The 24448-nt window shown below is 41.5% G+C and overlaps 1 protein-coding gene and 1 pseudogene across 1 annotated transcript in view; both read left to right on the top strand.

Annotated features, from left to right (window-relative positions):
- Positions 1-24233, top strand: part of Tex9 (testis expressed 9) — a 38132-nt gene extending 13899 nt beyond the window's left edge. Inside the window, 5 exon segments of the mRNA XM_055598318.1 lie at positions 1379-1461; positions 1864-2037; positions 8414-8548; positions 23336-23470; positions 24016-24233. Coding sequence (XP_055454293.1) covers positions 1379-1461; positions 1864-2037; positions 8414-8548; positions 23336-23470; positions 24016-24093 — 605 coding nt within the window. The 3' untranslated portion in view covers positions 24094-24233.
- On the top strand, positions 16985-17730 carry LOC129669949 (thioredoxin-dependent peroxide reductase, mitochondrial-like; annotated as a pseudogene).
- Positions 24234-24448: the final 215 nt, after the last annotated feature.

The raw sequence follows: 24448 nt of genomic DNA, 5'->3' as shown, positions 1-24448 counted from the left end.
GTCACTACAGATGGTAATAAAGTTTATCTCTGAAATTCTGATTCTGAAGAATCCTGTTAAACAAGGCTGTATGTGTAATGATTGAGCTACACCCTAGTCAGTCACCGCAGGAAGCAATTAATTTATGCATTTGTAGCATTTACTGGCCTGGTCAATCCTCTGAGACTAGTAGAGGGAAGGATAGTACGTGAATCAGGAAGTCAATTGTCGCTCTTCAGATGCCTTCCAGGACCTGCTGGGTTGCAGTGGAAGTTTTGGTCTCTTTAAAAACTCAGTTATCCTATATAAGCAGTTTTTGTTTTTTTTGTTTTTTTTGTTTTATCCCAAGTGTGGGATATAGGGCTGCCTTAGTTTGTCTACAGCTGATAATTGCTTCATGCAGCTCAGAGAGGGGCATGGTCTTTGCCAGCTGGAGTTAGTGGAATTCTGAGGTCTCTGGGAGGATAGAAATGCCAGAGCCCAGAAAGAGGAAGGGGCTTCGAGGAGATGGATGGAGAAGAAGGCTGCTTGTTGTCTTGCTGTGTTTGACATTTGCTGGACTGATAGATATCTAGACAACTGAGATTGGTATTTTCCAATCCGACCACCCTAAACAGCCAGAACTAAGTCTAAAGAGGTCTACATTCCCTTTCTTTTCTAATCTTCTTTCTCTCCTACCTAAGGTTGGGAGGTTAGAAGGGAGGTAGAAACTTAAGGAACCCCAAATAAAGTAGAATTTAAAAACTAGCTCCTACGGTGGGCAGATGTTTGTTCCTGGAGACAGTCGCCCACTGCCTTGTTACAGGACAGAGATACAGAAATCCAGGGCCAGCAACAGCTTTACCATAAACACTGCTCTTTCCTGTGGCCACAGTTTTAGTATGTCCCTTCTGTGTGCTTGACCTGGGTGTCTTCATCTAGAGAGAGTATCCTTGTACTCCAGATGCTTGCTTGGAATAGCTGGGTTATGGCTGGAATAGAATGATCTAGAATTAGCTTGGAAGCACAGACTGTAAGATCTGAAGCTTCATTATTGCTAGAGAGGATTTGTTTGTTTCTGTCAAATTCTTGGACATTGCTGGTTGCTATAATTTGGATCACTGTGCTAGGTATGAGTCCAGTCTAAATGTGCAGGAGCTTGAGCTTGTTGGTGTAGTTCTTGGGAGGAAGAGTTTCTGTCCTTGTCCTTCTGACTTTACGTACTCCCCGCAGTCAGTGTGAATACCTGTTGCTGTCTTTTTCTGTTGCCGACGTAGGGAGTGTTTAATGTCTTCAGGGTTCTTGTCGTGGTCTCTTGTTAGACTGCCCACTTTTACTCATAAAATACGATCTTTTAATAATATCTCGGACTTGATTAAAAAAAAAAAAAAAGCAGTCATATAATGGTTTGACCCCACAGATGCTCAGATCCGATTTCTAAAGGCCAAACTGCATGTGATGCAGGAGGAGCTGGACAGTGTGGCGTGTGAGTGCAGTACGAAGGTAAGCTCGGTGGCCTCTCACAGGGTGCTCGGCTCAAGCCGTTGGGGACGTTTTAACTTGGTTTTTTGATAGCCTTCTTTGGATTGCAGTCCACTTAAATATCAGATTCAGAATTTTCTCATAAATACCAAACTTTATTCTGAAGTGCCAGATTACCACAAAACTTAAGAATATATCAAAAATGTTGAAATTGGAATTTACTATTTTACACTTGCTAGATAAGCCATTAAATATAAAATACCTGACTTCCATTTCTGATTGTGAGTATGAAATGGGCTTTATTTTCTCAGTAATTCATGTATCTCCTCAAAGACCATCTGAGGCTCCTTTGTTTTCTGCTGTGTGTTTTAATACCAGATTTTGTTACATTTTCTATATAATTGATTATGTCATTGATTGTAGGAGGATGAAATTCAGGATTTAAAGTCCAAGGTGAAAAATTTTGAAGAAGACTGTGTGAGACAGCAGCGAACAATTACATCCCAACAATCCCAAATAGAAAAATATAAGACTCTTTTTGAAGAAGCAAGCAACAAATGTGATGGATTACAGCAGCAGCTGTCATCGGTAGAAAGGGTAAACATTTTACCTTGTCTTCTGACTCAATGCCAAGGACACGCTGAAACTATTAGAAGGATATTCTTGTTAACTGTTCAGTTTTTAATACTTACCAAAAACTCCCTCATTAAACAGATTATTTGACAACTCTTAGAGGTACGTGAACTATATATCACCTTCTAGTATAGTATGCAGTTCAGTGGCTTTTTGTATATTCATGAATTCATGTAGCCATGATCTCACAAAGAACATATTCAGAGCCTCCAAAAGATGCCTCCTACCCACCTTCAGTCTTCATACCCAATACTTCCCATCCAGGCCAGCCCTGAATTACTACTCTATATGTTTTTCCCAGTAGATCTGTCTGCTCTGGAAATTTCCTTGTACATAAATAATATACAGTCATTGTGATTGACTTCTGTTATTGAAAACACTGCTTATTTGTCTTTACTGCTCATTTATATTATAACACTAATTGTTTCCTTCTTTAATAATGGAGTATATTCCATTCTGCATAACACGTTTTAAAATTTATTGTTTATTTGTTTATTTATCTTGAAATTCTTGGGTTGAAGCCAGTACCTTTCACAGAGACAGTTGGCAGCTCTTTTCTAATGCTGCTGTGTCACTCTGCTCCCTACCAGCAGCATGAGTGTCCAGTCTCTCCAAGCCTTCATCTGTCTAAGTTATTTTTTTTTTGTTACAGCATCCCACTGGCATGAATGGCTATGGTGTGGGTCTGTGTTTCCCTAGCAACATAAGATGTTACTCATTTTTTCATTTATGTATCTTCTTTGGAGAATGATGTTCTCTGACCTAGACACACACACACACACACAGGAGTCCGTGTGTGCTCCTAATATTTACACACACTTGCACATATACAATAAAGAAATTTAATAAAAATCATCTTTATTGGCTGGGTGTGATGACTTATGCCTTTAATCTCAGCCCTTGGGATTCAGAGACAGGTAGTTCTCTTAGTTCAAGGTCAGCCTATTCTACATAGCAAATTCTAGAACAGGTGGGGCTACATAGAGAGATTTTTATCTCAAAAAACAAAACAACAATAAAAAGTCAACTTTTTTTTTTTTAGGAATGAATTAAACACAATAAGGTGGGTGGGTAGGGGGCGGCAGCCCTGTCCTTTAATCCCAGCACTTGGGAGGCAGAGGCAGGTGGATCTCTGCATTCAAGGCCAGCCTGGTCTACAGAGTGAGTTTCTGGACAGCCAGAACTGCACAGAGAAACCCTGTCTCAAAAAACAAAACAACAACAACAAAAACAACCAACCAAACAAAAACCCAATAACATATATTTCTTCTAAATGCACACTTTGGTGAGTAAATTTATCAAAGTTTCAGAAAGCGTTGTCTTAGGAGCCAAACAAGTGGTTTGATTTCTCCCCTACCAATACCTTATACTGGCAGTTTGCTTAACCATTTCCCTCTCTAGGATGTTTTGCCTGGCACATACCACTGAAAAGATGTCCCTTTGTTCCAATCCAAAGAACTGATCTAAACAGTGTTGTCCTCTGACAAGCTAATCCACTGGATATAATGGATGTGAAATTAACAACCAATCCAACTAATAAAGTAAAGACGTTTTCTATGCTCCTGCCTCTGTTCGTTCTTTCCCATGTGGTTTAGCCTCTAAACACCGTCCCACGCAAGTGCTGAGCCACATTCTTTTATTGCACATTGCTTGTTTTGTTGTTGTTTTGTTTTTAATGTTCTAACATTTCATATAGATATAATCGTAAATACACAGTTTTTGTATCTGCTCACTTTTATTCAGCAATTTTATTGTTTTTGTTTTAACTTGTTACATGTTTTGGTTTATTGCTCCATATTTATTCACAAATATACCACATTTGAAATTACTAATTACAAATGCTATCACTCTTCCCATTTTGCATGGAAAGTCTTTATGAGTCCAAATCTGTTATGTTAGATAAATATCTATGAGCAAAATTTCTGGGTTTTTTGAAAAGGTCAGGAGGATTATCAGAAGTTTGAACCCAGCATGGATCCTGCAGGGCATTCCAGGCCAGTCAGGGCTGCCTAATGAATGGGGGAAAAAAGAGGAAAGAAAGAAAGAAGGAAGAAGGAGGATAAAGGAGAAGGAGGAGTAGGAAGAGGAGGAGGAGAAGGAGAAACAGGCAAATCTAACAACAAAATAAACATGTAAGGAAACTGTTAACCCATGTTTCAAAATGTTTGTCCAACCTAGAATTCCAGAACATGGTCCTATCAGCTTCTCTTTAGTAGCTCTTAGAGAGGTAGCAGTGTGTCTTTACAGGGTGGCTTTTACTTCCCTTGCCTGTTGGTGTTGATCTTGTCACGTGCCATGCTGTGTGCTCCTCTGTGGTCTGTCTGTCCACATGATTTGACCTGGCTCCAAGGCTCTTCGTGTTTCTTCTGTAATCCCCTGTATTTATTTAGCATGTGTTTCCAAAGGCAGAAGTTTTAAGTTTTTGATAAATTCTATATAATATTGTTTTCTTGGAATATCAGATTTTTCATTCTGTCTAGAAATTTTTACATGCCCCAAAGCCATGGCCATGAGAATTTTTATTCTAATTATTTCAGTTGTATGTATATATCAGCATTGTGTGAGTCATATACATGTTAATATTTCAAATTAATTTTATGTGTAGCATGAAATAAATGTCTGTTTTTTCATGTAGGTAATTGCATTGTGGGAAATACTGATTCCACCCATTTTATTACTGTGTCATTGGCTGGGGCTCAGTTCAAGACTTTTTTTAAGATTTATTTATTTAGTATTTATACAGAATTCAGCATGTGTACCTGTACCCCATAAAAGGGCACCATACCTCATTATAGATGGTTGTGAGCCACCATGTGGTTGCTGGGAATTGAACTCAGGACCTCTGGAAGAACAACCTTGCTCTTAGCCTCTGAGCCATCTCTCCAGCCCCCAGTTCAAGACACTTCAAACAAATGTAACACTGAAAATTTGAGATTTCCCACAAAGTGTTATCCAGCAAAATGTGAAGTGGGTTTTCTTTTTGGGGATAGCAGTGGCTTTTCCTGTTTTCAGGGTACAGTGTGTCTTCTCTGCATCATGTAACATTTACCAGGATGTAGTGTTGGGCTTGATGGTCCAGCCGTTTAGTCCAGCACTTAGGACAGATGGATGTCTGTGAGTTTGAGACCAGCCTGGTATGGATAGTGAGACTCTTTCTCAAACAACAACAACAACAAAAACCAGTGTGTGACTGAAAACAAGTTTTTAGCCAGGTCTTCTCTTTCTTTAGTGAATTCACTCCCATGGAAAAACGTCATTTGTTCCTTAACTGTTCTTTCTTCTTGCTGTTCTTTCCATGGTGTCAAGAAGGAACAAACAATGGTTTTCAGTTTTCTCAGAAGGAAGTTAGATGGTCACCAGCAAAAGAAGGGCATAGGCTCATGCGTTCTTCTCGAGGCTGGTGTGAGGCGGCCTTGCAGACATGAACAGTGAGAGAGCCTACAAACTCCCAGCATAGCTGCCTCCCACAAAGCTGTGCAGAAGGCTGTGACAGCAGATGGCAGCCAGGCGCAGCTTGATTTGTTTAGAGACCTACATAAGGAACAGCATGTGTTTTGTTTTGTTTTTCCCTTTAATTACTCAAAGCCACAGAGCTGAGTTTCAAAGATGATGTGAATAGCCAAGGAAGAAATGTGTAAAAAGACAAGTGCTGTATTAAAGTGAGCTCTAGCTCTACAGTGATAACTGGGTTTTCTCCATGCTCTTGGGAGGCTCTGGGCCAGCCAGGCCATGTGCTGTGTGGGATTCAATGGAAGTGTCAGTCTTAGAAGACAAGCCCGAGTCGTTTTAATTTTTGATTATTTACTTATGTGCATGTGGGGTGCCTGCGTGCCTGGATGTGCACTGTGTGTGTGTGGTGTCCCAGGCCAGAAGAAAGCATCAGATTCCTGGAACTAGAGTTACAGGCAGTTTTGAGCTGCCGAATATGAGTGCTGGGAACCAAACTGGGTTCCTCTACAAGAGCAGCAAATGCTATTAACCTCCGAGCTATCCCTCCAGCCTTTATAAAGATACTGTTAGTGCCTCTTACATGCAGCTACAGTGCTGGGACTAGGGAAATGAAAACAGTCGATAACTTTAAAAGTATAAACAGCAGTGGGAGAAACAAGCAAGTGAATGGTTTCAGCACCTGCAGCAAATGACGTGCTAAACCTTTATCAGGATGCCCTAGAAGCCCTGAAGAAAAGGTATCAAATGCAACCAATGTCAGCTGTGAGGGCTAGGGACGACACCAGAAGGAGCTCACCAGGTGAGCACCCAGGTGGAGTCTGGGTATCATAAGTACGTGGCAGTTAGGTAAGTGGGGAGTGGAGGCAGAAAGCTTCATGTCTACCAGGGAGAGACATAAGCAGTGCCATTCGAGTCCCCGACAGTGTGTGTGGCAGAGGAGGGGCTGCTATCGCAGAGCTTGCACTTTAGTAGATGGTTATTGTCTCTTCATATGTTAACCATCCGCTTTCAGCAGCGGAGTATTTTAAATCAAGATACACTAAAAGCCTCAAATACAAGCCCTCATACTTTGCAAGACATGTTGCTTCTGCTCAGGTTGGAGAATTTCCAGTGCGGCTAATGTAAGCCCTCCATTTATCCACTGTTCCTTTAAACGGTAGACTTTGCCAGTTCTCCCCAGGAGCAGTATTCTTAGACAGGTGATGTCTTACATTGACCTTTTGGGAGGTTTCCAGAAGGCCTTGAGTGACCTGGAGTTGGTGCATGCCTGTGATCCCAGCATCCAGGAGGCAGACACAGAAGGGTTTCAGCCCCGCCTGGACTACACATACAGCAAGATCCTGTCTCCAAAAAAGTTCAATTTTAAAAGATGTACTTCTGAAATAAATATGAAGCATAATTATACAGTGTTTTGAATCAATAGGAGGAGGCTGAAAATACTAAGCAAAAAGAGCAACACTCATTAGGGCTGGAGAGATGGCTCAGTGGTTAAGAGCACTGGCTGCTCTTCCAGAGAACCTAGGCTCAATTCTCAGCATCCATGTAGCAGCTCATAAGCTTCTGTAACTCCAGTTCCAGGGGTTCTGATGTTTTCTGAGCTCCACACGCACCAGTTACACGGGTGCTGCAGAAATGTAATGTGTGCAGACAAAACACCCACACACAAAAATTCAGGGGTAAAAATTAAAAAAATTATAAAAGCAGTGGCAACTACATTTCAATATAATTTTATATTAATTTATATAACATAATATATTATATTTATATTAATTATTTTATACTTTATATTAATATTTTGTATTAGTCACTTTGTATCCCAGCTGTAGTCCCACCTTCATCCCCTCCCAATCCTGCTCTCCCTTCCCTCCTCTTCTTCTCCCTGCCCCTTCCCCAGTCCACTGATAGTGGAGGACCTCCTCCCCTTCCATCTGACCCTAGCCTATCAGGTCTCATCAGGACTGGCTACATTGTCTTCCTCTGTGGCCTGGTAAGACTGCACCCCCCTGAGGGGGAGGTGATCAAAGAGCCAGCCACTGAGTTCATGTCAGAAACAGTCCCTGTTCCCATTATGATGGAACCCACTTGGAGACTGAGCTGCCATGGGCTACATCTGTGCAGGGGTTCTAGGTTATCTCCATGCATGGGCCTTGGTTGGAGTATCAGTCTCAGAAAAGACCCCTGGGCCCAGATTTTTTGGTTTTGTTGTTCTCCTTGTGGAGCTCCTGTCCTCTCCAGGTCTTTCTATCTCCCCCTTCATTCTTAAGATTCCCTGCACTCTGCCCAAAGTTTGGCTATGAGTCTCAGCATCTGCTTTGATACCCTGCTGGGAAAAGTCTTTCAGAGGCCCTCTGTGGTAGGCTCCTGTCTTATTCCTTATTTTTACCTTCTTCCGATGTCCATTCCGTTTGCCTTTCTGAATGAAGATTGAGCATCTTACCCAGGGTCCTCCTTCTGGCTTAGCTTCTTTAGGTGTACAGATTTTAGTATGTTTATCGTATATTAAATGTCTAATATCCACTTATAAGTGAGTCTATACCATGTGTGTCTTTCTGCTTCTGGGATACCTCACTCAGGCTGATCTTTTCTAGTTCCCAACATTTGCCTGCAAATTTCATGATTTCCTTGTTTTTAATTGCTGAGTAGTATTCCACTGTGCAAATGCTGGTTGTGGTGGTGCATACTGGTAGGATTTACTGAAGGATACACAGCTACATTTTTTAGGTATCTTTTTCTGATACCAGTTTTGAGTGAGAATCCCCTGAGAACTGTGTCTCTTGATGCTTAGCCTGCAGCCCTGTGTGAGTAAAAGCAAGAAATATGGAAATGAAAAAATGTAAAATATAAAAGGGAACTGATATTTCAATACTCCTTTTTTTTTTTAACTACACAGGAATTAGAAAATAAAAAAAGATTACAAAAACAGGCTGCTACAAGCCAAAGTGCCACGGAGGTCCGCCTGAATCGAGCTCTGGAAGAAGCAGAAAAATATAAAGTGGAGCTGAGCAAACTAAGGCAAAACAACAAGGTACACAAACCCGAATGCCCAGAAGTGCTCTCCCTCAGGATCCCTCCCTCTGCAAGCACGGGAGGCCATTGTTTATTTACTCTTTGCAGGGGTGGGTGTGGGGGGGTGAAGGGATTGGGGCACACAGGCCATGGTGCTCATGAGGAGGTCAAAGGACAGCTTCAGGGAGTTGGTTCTCTCCTTCCACCTTTTATGTGCAGTGGGGGGGATTGAACTTAGGTGGGCAAAGCTTACACGTTAAACCTTTACTCACCAAACCATCTCACCGGCCCTGAAGATAGGAGTTTTGAAATTAAAACATCTTATGTCATGCTGAGCATTCTCTTTAAAAAAAAAAAAAAAAAAAATTAATAATAGGTAGGTTAGGATTTTATGTTTTGGCTGTTATAATTGGGTGACTGCACTACTTTGGAGAGTTCATTCATTTCTTCATGTAATCTTTAGAAGGGCCCATGTTTTATGCTGGATTCCTTCTAAACCCTGTGGGTAAGCAATGGGAAAAAAAAAAAGCATCTTTTGTATCTCACCTGCTTCCTTCTCAGGATTCTGCTGTGTACAGGGAGAGAATGTATTAAGGCCCAGTGCTGGGCCTTAAGCACTAGGAGGCTTTGTTAAGTACAGACTACTAGGCCCTAGGCTTTGGAGCATCCCCTCAGCAGGTCAGGGTGAGGCCGGAAAAGCGCACTCTCACTATTGGTGGTAACTGTCACAGGTGTGTAAAGTCCATTGTCACACCTCCAATGTCAGCAGAGCACTCAGTTAATGCCTTGAGTAGCTGTTGGGTGGGTGGAGGCTGATCCTGATGTGAGGATCTTTTATATGTTCTATAAAATTAGTTCTGCATCAGGCTGATGGAATTGCTTCCTTATGACAACACTGAGTACTTTAACAATGACTTAGGGGCTGAAGAGATGGCTCAGCAGTTAAGAACACTGGCTGCTCTTCCAGAGGTTCTGGTTCCTAGCACCCACATGGTGGCTCTCAACCATCTACTGGGATCTGATTCCCTCTTCTGGCATGCAGGTTTACATGCAGCTAGAGCTCTCATATACAGAAAGCAAATAAATCTTTTAAAAGAAACGAGAAATGACTGAGGAACCACCTTATTTTATAATTGATGGTACATTCTGAATTTTCTCAGCAACACTGGCTAGAGTAGACACCTTGATTATTCTTCTGATGTGAGTAGCAGAAGCCAACACGTAACACCTTAACTACAGCATTTAATGATTCTGCCTGAGGCAGCGCATCCTGCATGACCAGCTGTTCCTTGTTTAGAGGCCATCGCCGGTGATCATCCTCACCTACAACACTCAGCACGATGTTAAGACTTAAGAAAGTTAAAGGAAGAGTAATGCGTCAGGATTTGTTCCTCTGGTTGTTGATCTGATCACTGACTGCCATACAGATTAGGGAAACTGTTTCCTTAGCCACAGGTAACTTTCATTCTATCCAGCAATCTTAAACTTCAAGGAATAAAGACGTGGTGTGTAAACACTTCCATAAATTACCAGTGTTACAAAACCTTGGATGTGTGCAAGGCTGACTCGACTTATTTCAAAGTTTCAAAAGTTATTTTAGTGGGAGATCATCTCAAAAAACCAAAAAAGAGAAGAAAGTTATGCATTTACAACTCATACTTTTGAAGTTTTTACTTAGTTGCATAGTTTTAGGATTTGTCTCTGGGGATGTTTAGCTCCACAGTAGTTTTGTTTTTTCTTAACATCTAATCTCTGTGCACATTTTCTTTGGTGAGAAGGTATTTTCCCATTTAATCCTTTGTGTCTTCTTATTCCTGTTAGACATATGATTAGGTAAATTAAAACTTGTGGGTATGTACATTTAAAACATGACAAGAAAATAGTAAGGTTTCCACGAAATAGAACAAGATTCTCTCATAGTCATCAGAAAGTTAAAGATCTGTTTTTAAAATAATGACAAACTTATTCTCCACAGAAGCTAGGAAACAAAAAAATTGGCTTTAATGTAAAAGTAACCTTTTAAACTGAAGTCAGTCAGCTCAAGCCAGATGAAGGGTTACAGGAATCTTTCTTCAGTGTAAGGCTGTGGGCGTGTATATGTGTTACATGAGTATGTGCATGTACACACACACGTATGTATACCCATACATTGAAGGCCAGAGGCTGACACTGGGTGTCCTCCGCAATCACTTTGCCTTAGTTGTTGAGGCCGGTGGCACACTGACCCAAGAACTGGCCAGTTCCTTAGCCCAAATTGCTTGCTCCAGGGTTGCACACAGGCAATGCCATTTACATGGGTGCTAGGGATCCAAACTCTGTCCCTCACACTTACCCAGTGACCCATTATCCGAGTCCTCTCTTCTCTCTTCTCTACTCTCTGGGATCTCACCTGCTCCTAAGTGTCTTGTTTACTGTTGTGTCCTGCAAGCCTGGCACAGCTGTCGCTCTGGAGCCTGCTGAAGGTAGGAGTTGTGAAATGGACCTCTACTTAGAAACAGGGTATTTGATAAGATGGTTTTGGAAATTGTATGGAACCAAAGTCCATGTTACTTCATTTCGAAGTGATAGTATCTGACTCTTTATCAATTCATTTAGAAATACTTATGGGGCCCTGTTAGGTAGTGTACCACCCAGAGGTTTATGGAAGGTGGTAGACAGACGGCATTAGGAATCAAATGTAGTCCTTGCATTCATACACCCAAGTTGACAGAGAAGCTGGATGGTTAAGAAACCAGTCAAGCAGAACTAATCATACACTTGAATTAGCCCATGAGGCAGAATGCTGTGGAGGGTACATGGTGTTCTGAGCAGGTAGCCCGACCATGGCATTTGTGTTCTGAATGTAATCTAAGCCAATACTGGAATAACCAGTAGCAGTTAGGTGCCAAAGGAAAAGATCATGAACAGAAGGAGTGGTGTGTGGAAGTGGCCATGTGGCAAGAACAGAAAAGGCAATCATGGATATGAAGGTCAGAGCAGAAACCAATTCTTGAACACTGGAGAATACAGGGGTCGTTGACCTGGTTAATTAGACGGTGCGTTGGGGTTCTGGAACTCATTCATAGAGCAGTCACATCAGCTGTGGTTGCCCTGCCTTCCAAGTAGGGGACTGTTGCAGGGGATCAAAAATGGGTGCAGATAGGCTGCTTATCAAGAGCAAAATGAGAGATGCTATGGGCTGGACTGACTGGTGGTGGCAAAAATGGAAGTGAATTGAGTATTTTAAAAAGTGCATGTAAGAGAGAAAGCCACAAGGACTGGATATGGGCTTTGAAAGTGGGGAGCCTGAGGTAGCACTTAAAAAAATATTTATTTTTAACTAAGAACATGTGTGTGTGTGTGTGTGTGTGTAGGCAGGCATTATGTGTACATGCATTTAGGTGGCTGAGCAGGCCGGGTCCCTGGAGCTGGACTTAACTACAAGCTCTTATGAGATGCCCAGTGTACGTGCTGGGAACTGAACTTGGGGCCTTTGCAAGAGCAGTTTGTGCACTCTTAGCCACTTAGCCACCAGCTCAGAATTTTACTTAAATTCTTTTTGTTTGTTTGTTTAGCCTAGGTCCTGCCATTACTAAAATAAGAAAGACTTGAATAGGTTTAGGGAAGGACAGTTGTGGTCCATGCCAGTAGGTAAATACTGAAGATGAGGTAAGAGGATTGCAAATTTGAGAACTGGGGAAGAAAGTTATGAATTATTTTAAGCCATTGTAATATTCAAGTTATTCTAAAGAATCTGACCTGGAATATGAAGATTTAAGAGTCTGCACAGGGCAGCAATGAGTAAGAGGAGAAATGCAGTGTGGCACAAAGTGGCCACTGCTGTTGAGTATTACTGAGGGGCTGTTTGAGAGAACTGAGCGCGTGTGCTGAGTGAACAGCAGAGCATCGCCCTAGAAATGTTTCTGCAGGGTGGTTAGTGAGGAGCCCAAGCTCTGCAAGGGATTAAAAATGAAGGAAATGAGGAAATGGAGGAAATACATAATTCTTCCCAGGCACAACTACAATGTATACTTGGAGGGATATACAAGGTTGACTTTATTTTGTTAATGATGTAATTTAAATATGGTAAAGTATAAATTGTATATGTATTGTTTGAGCCTCCGATCTTACACACTCCCATGACCGTGGCTTCAGTTCCCATATAGAACATTTCATTGCCCAGAAAGATCCTTGTGTCCTGGCCAGGCCCTTCCTAGAGGTGCCACCGTCCTGACTTCCTTTCCTGACGTAAACACAGATGAACTTGCTGGATGGACCATGGGCCTGGCTGGTACTCTGCCAGGACTCAGACTGACCCATGCTGGGAGAGTTTTTCCCTCCACCCATCTTATTAATGGCTATCGGTGACTCCTGCCAAACAATCAGCTCACATTTTGGTTTCTGTTTCCTTGAGAGTTCCCTTACACTTCTGCTTTCTTGTTTGGGTTTTAATTTGCTCTTTTGTCTCTAGCTGAAGTTGAACCTTAGAGCAGTGACAGTAAACTGTTTTCTAAAGCATTTAAAGCTACATTTGTTCTTAACGTGATTCTCTACATATGGCGACAATTTTTGGCCTGTTTTAAGTTATATTTTCCATTCTATCGAGACAAGAGCTGTGTATAATAAGCCTGCACATGCTTGGTGTAAAGTGTGGTTGAGTTTTGACAATTAGAGCTTGGGATGGAGGCACGGTCGCCATGTGCAGCCAGCCACAGAGTGATGCTTCACCTTGACACTCTCTGGATGTGTCCTTACATGTATCATAGTTTACTCATAGTCGCATCCTGCTGCCCTCTGTATCCCTTCTCTTCTTACTGCTCCCCTTCCTTCCGTCAATCGCCCTTCCCTCTCTTTGATATTATATGGATGTATATGCAGGTCTAGACTGATGAGAGGAAACATGCAGTATTATCTGAATCTGGCTTGTTTCGCTTAGAATGGCCTCTGGTTGCATTCATTTCCTGCGAGTGGCGAGCTCGCATTCTTCCACACTCTCGCACATTTCCTTTATGCACTCAGCTGTTAGTGGGTTTCTAGACCGTAGCCTGGCTGTTGTGAACTATACTGCGCTAAACATGGATGTGCAAGTCCCTCTGCGGCATGCCAACTTAGATTCCTTCAGAGTGGGACATTTGGATCACATGGTGATTCTGTTTATGTTTTTAGAAACCTTCATGTTCACTTTCCAGTTTACGTTCCCACCAGCTAGTGAATAAGGACTGGTTTCTCCACATCCTCACCAGCACTTGGCTGTTCTGACTGTCTGTTCTGATGGCTGTTCTGACTGGGGTGAGATAGACTCTCAGTGTCGTTTTTATTTGCATTTCCCTAGTTGACTAAAGGTGATGAATACTTTTTCTTGTATTTATTGTGTTTATTTTTCCTCCTTTGAAATTTGTCTATTCAATTAATTTGCCCAATTTATTGATAATACGATTTGAGGTTTTGGTCTTTAAGTTTTTGAGTTTTTATAGATTCTAGATACAAATCCCTTTTCAGACATCAGGTGGCTAGATCTGTGCGGAAAATTAAAATTGCCTGTTTTATGTATGTTTGCCTGAGCGTATGTGTGCACACCATGGGTGCACAGCTGCTCATGGAAGCCAGAAAAGGGTGTCAGAGCCCCTGGACCTAGAGTCGCACATGGCCATGAGCCCGCATATGGATTGTGGGAACTGAGCCCAGATTGTTTGCAAGAGCAGCAAGAGCTCTTAACCTCTGAGCCATCTCTGCAGCTCCATTTTCTGTAGTTATTTAAAAATTATGTGAGATCCAATTTGCTCTTTTTAGTTCCTTCATTCTCTGTTTTGGGTTCAATTACATTTTTTTGTTTTTCTTTTGCTAATTTTTCCACATGGATGTGGAAAGTGCTGCATTGAAACTTCTCATTCTGTCTAATGTAGGAACTTCACCTAAGAATTTAACTGTATGTATTCCGCTGGTTCCCACAAATTGTGATTTTGATTATTTTTAAAATTTTCAATTTAAAACAACGCTTTCCCTTCTGTTTTCTCTTTGAACCCATACATTATTTAGACGTTTGCCACTATCTCCACATGTTAGGGTACCCCACCTCCCTGATACCTTTGTTAGAGATTGCAAGTTAGTCCCATCATGGACAGAGAATACATGATCTCTTTGGGTCTTTATAGGTTTGTGTAGTCTTGTTTTATGATTCAGAAGATGGCGTAAGTTGGTAAATGCTCCATGTGCCTTCTGCCTTTGTTGGAGTAATCCTTAAATGTCAGCCATGTCAAGTAACTTAACAGGTGCTCCTTTGGCGCCTTCACATTTTTGCTGTGTACTTATGTCAGTGAGTAAAAGAGGGGCATAAATGAAATTGTAGCTCTATCCTTATCCACATCTGTGTCCTGAGAGAACATTCAGTAGTGTGTGTCTTCTTTGTGAACTGGCCACTTTGAAAACGATGTAGCCTGTGCCCTGACATAGCCGTGGCATGTAGTGGCTTGAGCGCTCTTCCCTTACTGTGACCACTGCCCTGTTTTCCATCCTTTCCAACTTTGCTGCATTATGTCTTGTAAACAGTGTAGCTGAACTTGGCTTTTTATGACTCAGCCTAGAGATCTCTTTAATTGGGATTGTTTATACTACATTTAATGTTACTTCTGATATGGATGGCCTATCTGCTATCAACCACAGTATTCCTTTAGCTGGCTCATTTGCACTGCTCTGTGTGCACTTCAGTATTTATTAGACATTTTAACCTACAACTATCTATATTCAGATAACACAGAATTTCATAGGTAACCTACGATCCTTTTAACAGTTATGTTACCTCTTTGTTATTGTATTAATTTTATTATGGTAAACCACACATAAAATTTACTCTCTTAAACATTTTTTTAACTTTTTTTAAATTTTTTGTTAATTACACTTTATTCATTTTGTATCCATCCATAAACCCCTCCCTCCTCCCCTCCCGATCCCATCCTCCCTCCCCTTTCTGCATGCATGCCCCTCCCCAAGTCCACTGATAGGGGAGGTTCTCCTCTTCTTTCTGATCTTAGTCTATCAGTTCTCATCAAAAGTGGCTGCATTGTCCTCTACTGTGGCCTGATAAGGCTGCTCCCCCCTTAGGGGGAGGTGATCAAAGAGCAGGCCAATCAGATTATGTCAGAGGCAGTCCCTCTTCCCATTACTAGGTAACCCACTTGGACACTGACCTGCCATGGGCTACATCTGTGAAGGGGTTCTAGGTTATCTCCACAGATAGTCCTTGGTTGGAGTATGAGTCTCTGGGAAGTTCCCTGTGTTCAAATTTTCTTGTTCTGTGGCTCTCCTTGTGGAGTTCCTGTCCTCTCCAGCTCTTACTATTTCCCACTTCTTACATAAAATTCCATTCGCTCTGCCCAACAGTTGGCCATCAGGCTCAGCATCTGCTTTGATAGTCTGCAGGGCAGAGGCTTTCAGAGGCCCTCTGTGGTAGGTTCCTAGTTTGTTTCCTGTTTTCTTCTTCTGGCTTTCAGAGGCCCTCTGTAACAGGTCCCTAGGTTATTTCCTGTTTTCTTCTTCTTCTGATGTCCATCCTCTTTGCCTTTCAGGTGGGGATTGAACATTTTAGTTAGGGTCCTCTCTCTTGCTTAGTTTCTTTAGATGCACAGATTTTAGTGGGTTTGTCTCTTAAACATTTTAAAGTGTAAACCCACTATTGCGGTTTTTCAGTCAGTCTCCACATTTTTCATCATGGACAGATGGAAACTCATAGCCCGACACCCCAGACCCTGGCAGCCACCGTCCTATTTCTGTGACAGACTTTTGTATGTGCCTCACTCCTATGAGTAGAATCCCATCTTTTTCTTTTTTTGATTGGCTATTTAGTTTAATACAGTGGTCTCAGGGTTGTTCCATCTTTTCAAACTTTGTTCCTTTTGAAGGCTCAGGAACAACCCAGCATATTTGCTTCCACTCCTTCTTCATCTCTTGGTGGACGCTTGGGTTTGTACTGTTGGCTAGGAACCAGAGTGCCACTGGGAAGAGAGAGGCCGAGATCTGAGGCCTCTGCTTTTGTTTGGGGTATATACTCTGAAGTAGAATTGTAGGATTGGAGGTGAGTGTTCTTCAGTTTTGGTTTCCGTAGCAGCTGTGTCATTTTATATTTCCATTTGTATACATATGACCAGGTGTTCCCATATCATCAGGTGAAGTCCTTTGTTAATTTTCACATTTTATTGTATATCCTGGACACTAAGTCTGTGTGCATATATGGCTTGCAAATATTTTCTCATATTTAGCAGACTGCCTTTTCCACAGTTACTGTATCTTATGTACCTTTGTTTGATATAGTCCAATTTACCTTTCCTTTGTTGCCTGTGCTTTGGTGTCATCTAAGAAATCTTTGCTAAATCCAGTGTCATTAAGAGTTTTATAGCAGGGTCCCTGCCCCCAGAGGGAAGCCCAGCATGGCCTGGCAGCTCACAGGCATCTCCACCTACCATGCACCCTGCGTGCACTGAAGATGGCGGCCATTGCAGGAAGGCTGCTCTGGTCTTTGGTGTTCAGCAGCTCATTCCCAGGATACTTCTGCCTCAGCAGTTCTTAGGCTTATTGCCTCTAGAAGAACCTGCTTGACAGACGTAATACTGTGGTCTGCCTCTGCCCAAGCAAAGTTTGCCGTTAGCACCAGCTCCTCATTGCGTAGCCCTGCTGTCCCAGCATGCACCCTATTTTAAGGGCACTGCTGTTTTCAGTGGGGAGTTCAGAGAGCTGAGTCTCCATCACTTTAAGGGGAAATACTTGGCGCTTTTCTTCTACCCTCTGGATTTCACGTTTGTGTGTCCTACAGAAATAGTTGCTTTCAGTGACAAAGCCAATTAATTTCATGATGTAAACTGTGAAGTAGTTGTAGTTTCAGTGGATTTCCACTTTAGCCATCTTGCTTGAATCAATAGGAAGAGTGGTGAACAGCACACTGTTGTCGGCTTTAACTAAACAAATAGCCTGAGACTGTGGAGTGCTGCTGGAAGGGGCTGGCATTGCACTCAGAGGCCTCTGATTATTGACTGTAATGGTGTCAGAAAGCACCTGAGTGTCAGCGACCTCCCAGTGGGCTGTGCCATAGAAGAAACCCTTTGTTTGGTGAAGGCGTTCCAGTTTGTGGAGACTTATAGGGAAGTCTGCCCAGCCAGCTGGACACCAGAGTCCCCTACGATCAAGCCAAGCCCAATGGCTTCCAAAGAGTATTTTGAGAAGGTCCATCAGTAGGTCATTCCATGCCTGCTGTTCACCCAGTGCTTCTCATGCCAAAAAAGAGCCCCAGCTAGAATCTGCTCAGTGCCCTGATATTTATAGAATGGCAGAAGCTCACCATGCTTGTGTTTATAAGGACTGTTCCACAATTCTTGTTTTTTAAGACAGGCCCAGGCTCTGCAAAGGTGGCTAGCTGCTTCGATATGTGTCCTTACCAGACTTTTGTATGTGCCTCACTCCTATGAGTAGAATCCCATATTTCTTTTTTGATTGGCTATTTATCTTAATACAGTGGTCTTGATGGCTAACCAGTTCTGTGCGAGGGTTTGGTCCCCCATTTCTTGGATCAGGTCTTCGGAGGGTAAGCATTCTTTCCCTTAGCCGGCACTGAACCTTGGTCTACAGCGAAGCTGCATGTAGCATCAGCATGTAATGAAAGCCTCTGATCAAGGTCCTGAGATTTCCTCTTGAATTTCTGTGTCTTAAGCTGGATTTCCCCGTTATTTTCTTATTGTATTCACTAACTCACAGTGTCCTTTTGTGTTCTAAGGTATTGATGAGATATAATCATGAAGGACTATGTCTAATCCAGTGGTTAGTTGCATTTTAAAACACCATAATCATTTTCTTTCTTCAAGTGCTGGATGTAAAGTATAGTATAAAAATAAGCATTAAAATATTTGCATTTTTGACATCAAAAAAGTTTTATAGCTTCAGAAGGCCTTTTTGCTTAAGTCTTTATTCCGCTACATGCGCGCGCGCGTGCACACACACACACACACACACACACACACACACACACACACACCTGGAGCATTTGCTTTTTTGCAGAGGACCCAGGTCAGTTTCCATCACTCACATGGCAGCTTACAGCTAGCTGTAACTCCAGTTCTGGGGGTGTCTGACACCTTATTCTGACCTGTTGGTACCAGAACATATGAGGTGCACAGAGGCCAAAACATTCATACACATAAATAAAACAAGAAAGAAAGAAAAGAAGGAAGGGAAGAAGGGAAGAAGGAAGGAAGGAAGGAAGGAAGGAAGGAAGGAAGGAAGGAAGGAAGGAAGGGAGGGAGGGAGGGAAGAAAGATAGAAAAAGAAAGAAAGAAAGAAAGAAAGAAAGAAAGAAAGAAAGAAAGAAAGAAAGAAAGAAAGAAAGAAAGAAAAATAAATACAGGTAAAAGGCATGGATCTCAAAGAAACCCTCACATACACAATCAAATTATTTTTTCCACATAGGTGTCAAGCAATTGGAATAATATCTTGAAAAATGGTGCTAGAAAACCACATAACCTACTTGTGTGTGTGTTTGATACACACAGTTCTAATTATTCTAGATATATTAAGATTTGGTATCAGAAAGCATTATTTATTATGTATTCATTTTGATGCTGTTGTAAGTGGATTTTTTTTTCTGAGATTCCCACTGTTAGTGTGTAGAAGGAACCCTTTTGTCTGTTGCTTTTGTGGCCTACAGCTTTGCTGAATCCATTTCTTGGTTATCATGATTGTCTTATAAATCCTTAAGAGATTCCCATAGCTGCAGTCCTGTCATCTCTGAGCAATCTCCTTCCTCTCCAGGGTGGATAGCATTTGTTCTATCCCAATTGCTTGGGCTACGACTTCAGTGCCATACACAACAGAAGAGACAAAAGCTGCTGCCTTTCTTTGTCTTCCCCTGACCAACAGTGGCAGCCTTAGGTCCTCTCCACTGAGTGTTCGGGCTGCGGACTTCTCATGGATAGGCTTTATTATCTGCGGGTAATTTCCTTCTATTTAACACTTCATCTTTCTCATGAAAAATATTGACTCTGGTCAGATACTTTTTTAGGATCATCAGAGAGAAGCATGGGGTGTTTCTCTTTTACCCTGTGAATGTGGAATAGTAGCATATTAACACTGACTTGTTTGTATTGAACCGTGCTTTGCTCTGGCAGTAGATTTCACGTGGTCACCATCCACTGCCCTCTTACTGTACTATTGTTTGTTTTGCATCAGGGTTCATCATGATACGGATCTAAGGTTTTCTTGTACTGTCATCATTGGAGTTTGGTTTTTAAGTTTCCCTGAGAAGAGCTTTAGATGTAGTGATTTGGATATGGCTTGACTTTGTTCTTCAGTGGCTTGTGTATTATTACTAGAAGCTTGGGCCGAAGGTTGGTGGTGTTGGGAGGTGGTGCAGAACATTTAAGAGGTGGGATCTAGAAGGTCCTTAGGTCAGAAGGGACTGAGACCATAGTGTCTATTTGGTTCTCTCTTGAACACATTCCTGGCTCTGTTGTGCTGTATGGCATGAGGCCCTTCACAGAACCTAGCTGTTGCTGGCTCCATGCCATCATCTCTGTAGACTGTGAGTTAAAGAAACCACTTTTGGGGGCTACAGAGGTGTAGCAGCAGTTTGAAGCACGTGTCGCTTTTACAGAGGACCTAGGTTTGCTTTCCAGCACTCAGATGATCGCTCACAACTCCAGTTCCAGGAGATAGATACAACACCCTCATCTTGCCTCCACGTGCACCAGGAACACATGTGCTACACATCCAGACATGTAGGCAAACTACTCAAAAAATAAAAGTAAAAACACTGTGAGATTATCATTGCATTATTTCTGCTTCCCCTTTCCTTTCTCCAGGCCTTCCCCATACTCCTTCCCACTCTTCAAAAATTGTGGCCTTTTTTCATTAATTGTTACATACTTCATGTGTATGTTTATACATATATATTCCTAAACCTGCGCAGTTTGTATAATGTTATTTGCAGGTATGTTTTGAGAACCAGACTAGCAATTTGGTATTAATAACCAATTGGTATAAAAATATTTTTAACTATAAAAAATTTCTCTCTACAAAGTTACTCAGCCTCAAAAAAGCTTGTTGTTATAACAAAATACTAATACAGAAGTATTGTCTTTTAGTTGGATATTTGTGAGCGAATATTGTCAAGTATTGAAGGATGTGGCAGAACTCACCAGTGAAGCCCTCTGGTTCTCCACTTTTCTTTGTTGGGAGTTTTGTTTAGTGATCCAAACTCCTATATCTGAATTTTTTTATTGAGTTTTAGTGAATTGAGATTATATGAATTAATTTCATCGAGGTCACACAATGTTATAATCATACAGTCCTTTTTATTTCTCTGCAATTAGCTGCAATGACCACTCTGTGATTTCTGGTTTTACACATTTCAGTCCTTTTTTTTTTTTTTTTTTTTTTTGCCAAAGTACCTAAATGTTTGTTGGTAATCACAGAGCAAACTTTAATTTCTGTCTCTTGATCTATCAGTTCACTTACATATGCTCTCAAGTGTATCATTTCCTCTTCTGCCAGCTGCAGGTTGTTTCTAGCCCTACTGGGAAGAGTTGGGTTGATCTGAGATCATCATTCTGTGGATCACAGCTGTGACCATCCTATGAATGTCACATTCTATCCTGTACATGCTGGTGCATGAAGAGATTTTCTAATGTTTTTTGAAAATTGAGTAGTTTGTTTATTTTGGTTCTTGAATGTCCCCAAAAGCTTATGTTGAAGGCTTGCTTGATCCATGTTTCTGCATCACTGGGTGGTGGTAAAACTTATAGATGAGCCCTGGTGGTAGGGGCCACTATGTCATTGACGGGTGTGTCCTTGAAAGAAATATTGGGAACTGAGCCTTTTCCTCTCTCCCTCGCCCCTCCCTACCTCCCTCCAACTCTCTCCTCTCTGCTTCTTAGCTTCCTTAAAAGTCCAGCACCCTCCTCTGCTGTGTGCTTTCGCCTTGACATTCTGTGCTCCGCAGGGCTAATGCATCTTGGACCCAGTGAATGTGGTCTGAAACTGCTGAAGCTGAGCAAAGCAAGCCTCCCTCAGGTCTTTTCAGGCATTGTTACAGTGCCAGAAAGTGGATTCAGTATGTGCTTCATTTACGCGTATTTCATTTCTAGCTTCAGTCCACAGGTTCAGAGGACACTGCACGATTTCAGTCTTTCTAAGCTTGTTAATGTTGGTGACATGCCATTTGTTCCGGAAAACGAGCTGGTTGCATTTGAGAAAACTGTATTCCCTTATTGTTGGGAGGATCTTAGTCCCAGTTCATCTGCAGTCCCGCTTCCTTATTCCTCTGTCTGGTGACTGCACAACTGAAAGTAAGACACTGAAGTTTCTGCTTTTATTATAGAGTCCTCGCCCTTTGAATCTGTTCATGTTTGCTTCTTAGGTTTAGCTATGCTGATGTCTGACACACATGTAACTGCCACAGCTTGGAGAATGGACCCTTTTGCAATTATGTAATGTTCTTGCCTCATCATAATTGTGACTGAGGAATAGCTATAGTCGTCAGACAAAAACAGGCTTTGGCTACTATTTCTGTGGGTTATCTTCCATCCACTGTACGTCTTTAGAGCTAAATTCACTCATCCATGGGCAGAATATAGTTGGATCCTATTCAGTTTTATTCCATCTATTCCAGCTTGTGCATTTTTAGTTGTTTCGCCCCTATAGTTAATTGCTGATAAGGACAGGCTTCTTACTGACATTTTGCTGTTTTCTGTGTTGTTTTTGCTTCACATCCTTTGTTTAACTAGTTTTTTGTTCCCCTCTCATGTTTGGCAGCTGTTTTGTCAGTGGTATGTTTTATGGTCTAGCTGTAAAGTTGAAGGAGTCTATTTTGAGCAATAAATTACCCTCACCATTTGCAAACTTACAGTTCTGCTTTCCCTGTTACGTCACCCTTCACTCAGATGAAAACTCATTCATCTGTGGTACTGTGGATTGTACCCATGGAGTTGGTACCTGTCTGAGTGTGACTTTTGCTTGATGGGTTACTGTCTTGCTTACCTTCTTGTTTTCTAAAGTTCACATGTGGCTCTGTTTGTTCTTGCTGCCTCAGCGGCCTGGAGCTTCCTCACTGGCCACCTTGACACCATCACTCTTAGACTTTTTCTTTAGGAAGAATCTCTTTAAAGCTATTTATATTCACCACACTGTTTCCTAGTGTCCTTTTTTTTCCTGTTTAAGAAGTGCATGTAGAATCCTAGCTCCTTCTAGTGTCTTACTCCTTTTGTAAAAGCTTTTCTTCAGTGCTGCAAGTATGGGGTCTTTCAGGACTAGAAGCTTCTACTGACCCATCTACTGAGATTACAGGTTTGGTGCCCATGTCACTGCTGTGGATGAGTTCTCTGCTCAGCCCTTTAGACCACGTTTTTCACAGGCTTCTGGACTCTCACCCTGGCTGGGAGACTCCTGTCTGCCAGTGGTTTAAGGAAAATGTGTATGAAAATTTGGAGGCTCTTTCTTGGATTTTCCACCTGGAAGTGTGCAGTATCTCATCATTTCATCAGTCCCATTCTCTATCTTCAGCCCAGAAGGACTCCCCTGTAAACCCATACATTGAAGAGTTGTGTGTCAGGAAAGATAGTTTAATACGTAGCTCTTACCTCAAAGGATATATACCATGTGCAGATTCTGCTACTGAAAATTCATGTGTATTTTTAAGTTCTGTCCAGTTTAGATTTCTTAGAATTTAAAGTTATTTTTAAATATAAATGTTGAAAATTGTTTTAATGAGGGAGCTGGCTGCAATTAAATTATTTAGTAATATAAACAAGAATATTATATTTTAACTAAATTGTTTTTTTTTTCACTTTTGTAGGATATTGCAAATGAAGACCATCAAAAAATTGAAGTGTTAAAATCAGAAAATAAGAAACTAGAAAGGCAAAAAGGAGAATTAATGATTGGGTTCAAGAAGCAATTGAAATTAATTGACATTTTGAAAAGGCAGAAGGTGAGTCTAATAACAGAAGCTATATCAGATATGCTACAAACAGACCTTCCTACTAAAAAGTTTGTAGTTTTACTTTGTGTATAATCTTACACATAAGATTGTATGTAAAGATAACTGTATTCATGTGAAGTCACATCTGTGTGACACCGGTGAACCAGGTTCACTAGTTTAAAACACACACAGTCTCTCTTAGCTACAGAAAGTACCACACACGAGAATGACTCATTTTGGTGATTACTTCCCTCTTCAAACTTTGAACAGCAATTCCAAAGCACAGTGTACCTTTCTTGAAACATGACAGAAGGCAGTCCACAGCCCTCTCACTTCCTTGTTACAAAGGTCAAGTAGAGTCATATCAAATTATTATTCTGTCATGTATTGTTATTCGTTCCACAGTAGCTCGGTCTTGAGTGTAACACCATGTTACACTTGCACATCTAGAATATGTATTTCAACGGTGATAGCATGTTAACAGAAACTTATAAAATTCCTATGGTTGCACTTCTTTCTCTAAATCAGACAATATTGATTTTTTTTTAAACCAGATGCATATTGAAGCTGCCAAGATGCTGTCTTTCAGTGAGGAGGAGTTTATGAAGGCTCTTGAGTGGGGCAGTTCATGAGTGAGTGATTTCAGTGTGATGCTTGTTTTGTGTTAGTTTGACAGCAAATTGTAGTGTTTCTTTACTGTTCATAAGTAATGAGAATATTTGTGAAATAAAAGGTTCAGATAATGACCTATTGAAATAAACAGTGTTTGGAAAAGGATGTTGTAAAATAAAGCAGCAAGACTTTGATTTTTAATTCCTTTTGACAACCTACTAGAGCTGGGAGAGGACATAGCCAGATGTCAAGACAAGAGTGCAAAGATCTCCACTTAGAGCTACCAAGTCTGCCCAAGGCTGCTGCATCCAAACAGTAGTGGTGCAGGCTGGAACTGGAGTCTGTCTTGCAGAGGTCGTGTGCCCTCTTTTTCAG

The sequence above is a fragment of the Psammomys obesus genome, unplaced genomic scaffold, assembly GCF_907164565.1.
Source record: "Psammomys obesus unplaced genomic scaffold, mPsaObe1.curated_primary_1811, whole genome shotgun sequence".
In the NCBI taxonomy this organism is placed as follows: domain Eukaryota; kingdom Metazoa; phylum Chordata; class Mammalia; order Rodentia; family Muridae; genus Psammomys; species Psammomys obesus.
This window is presented reverse-complemented; position numbering and strand designations above follow the sequence as displayed.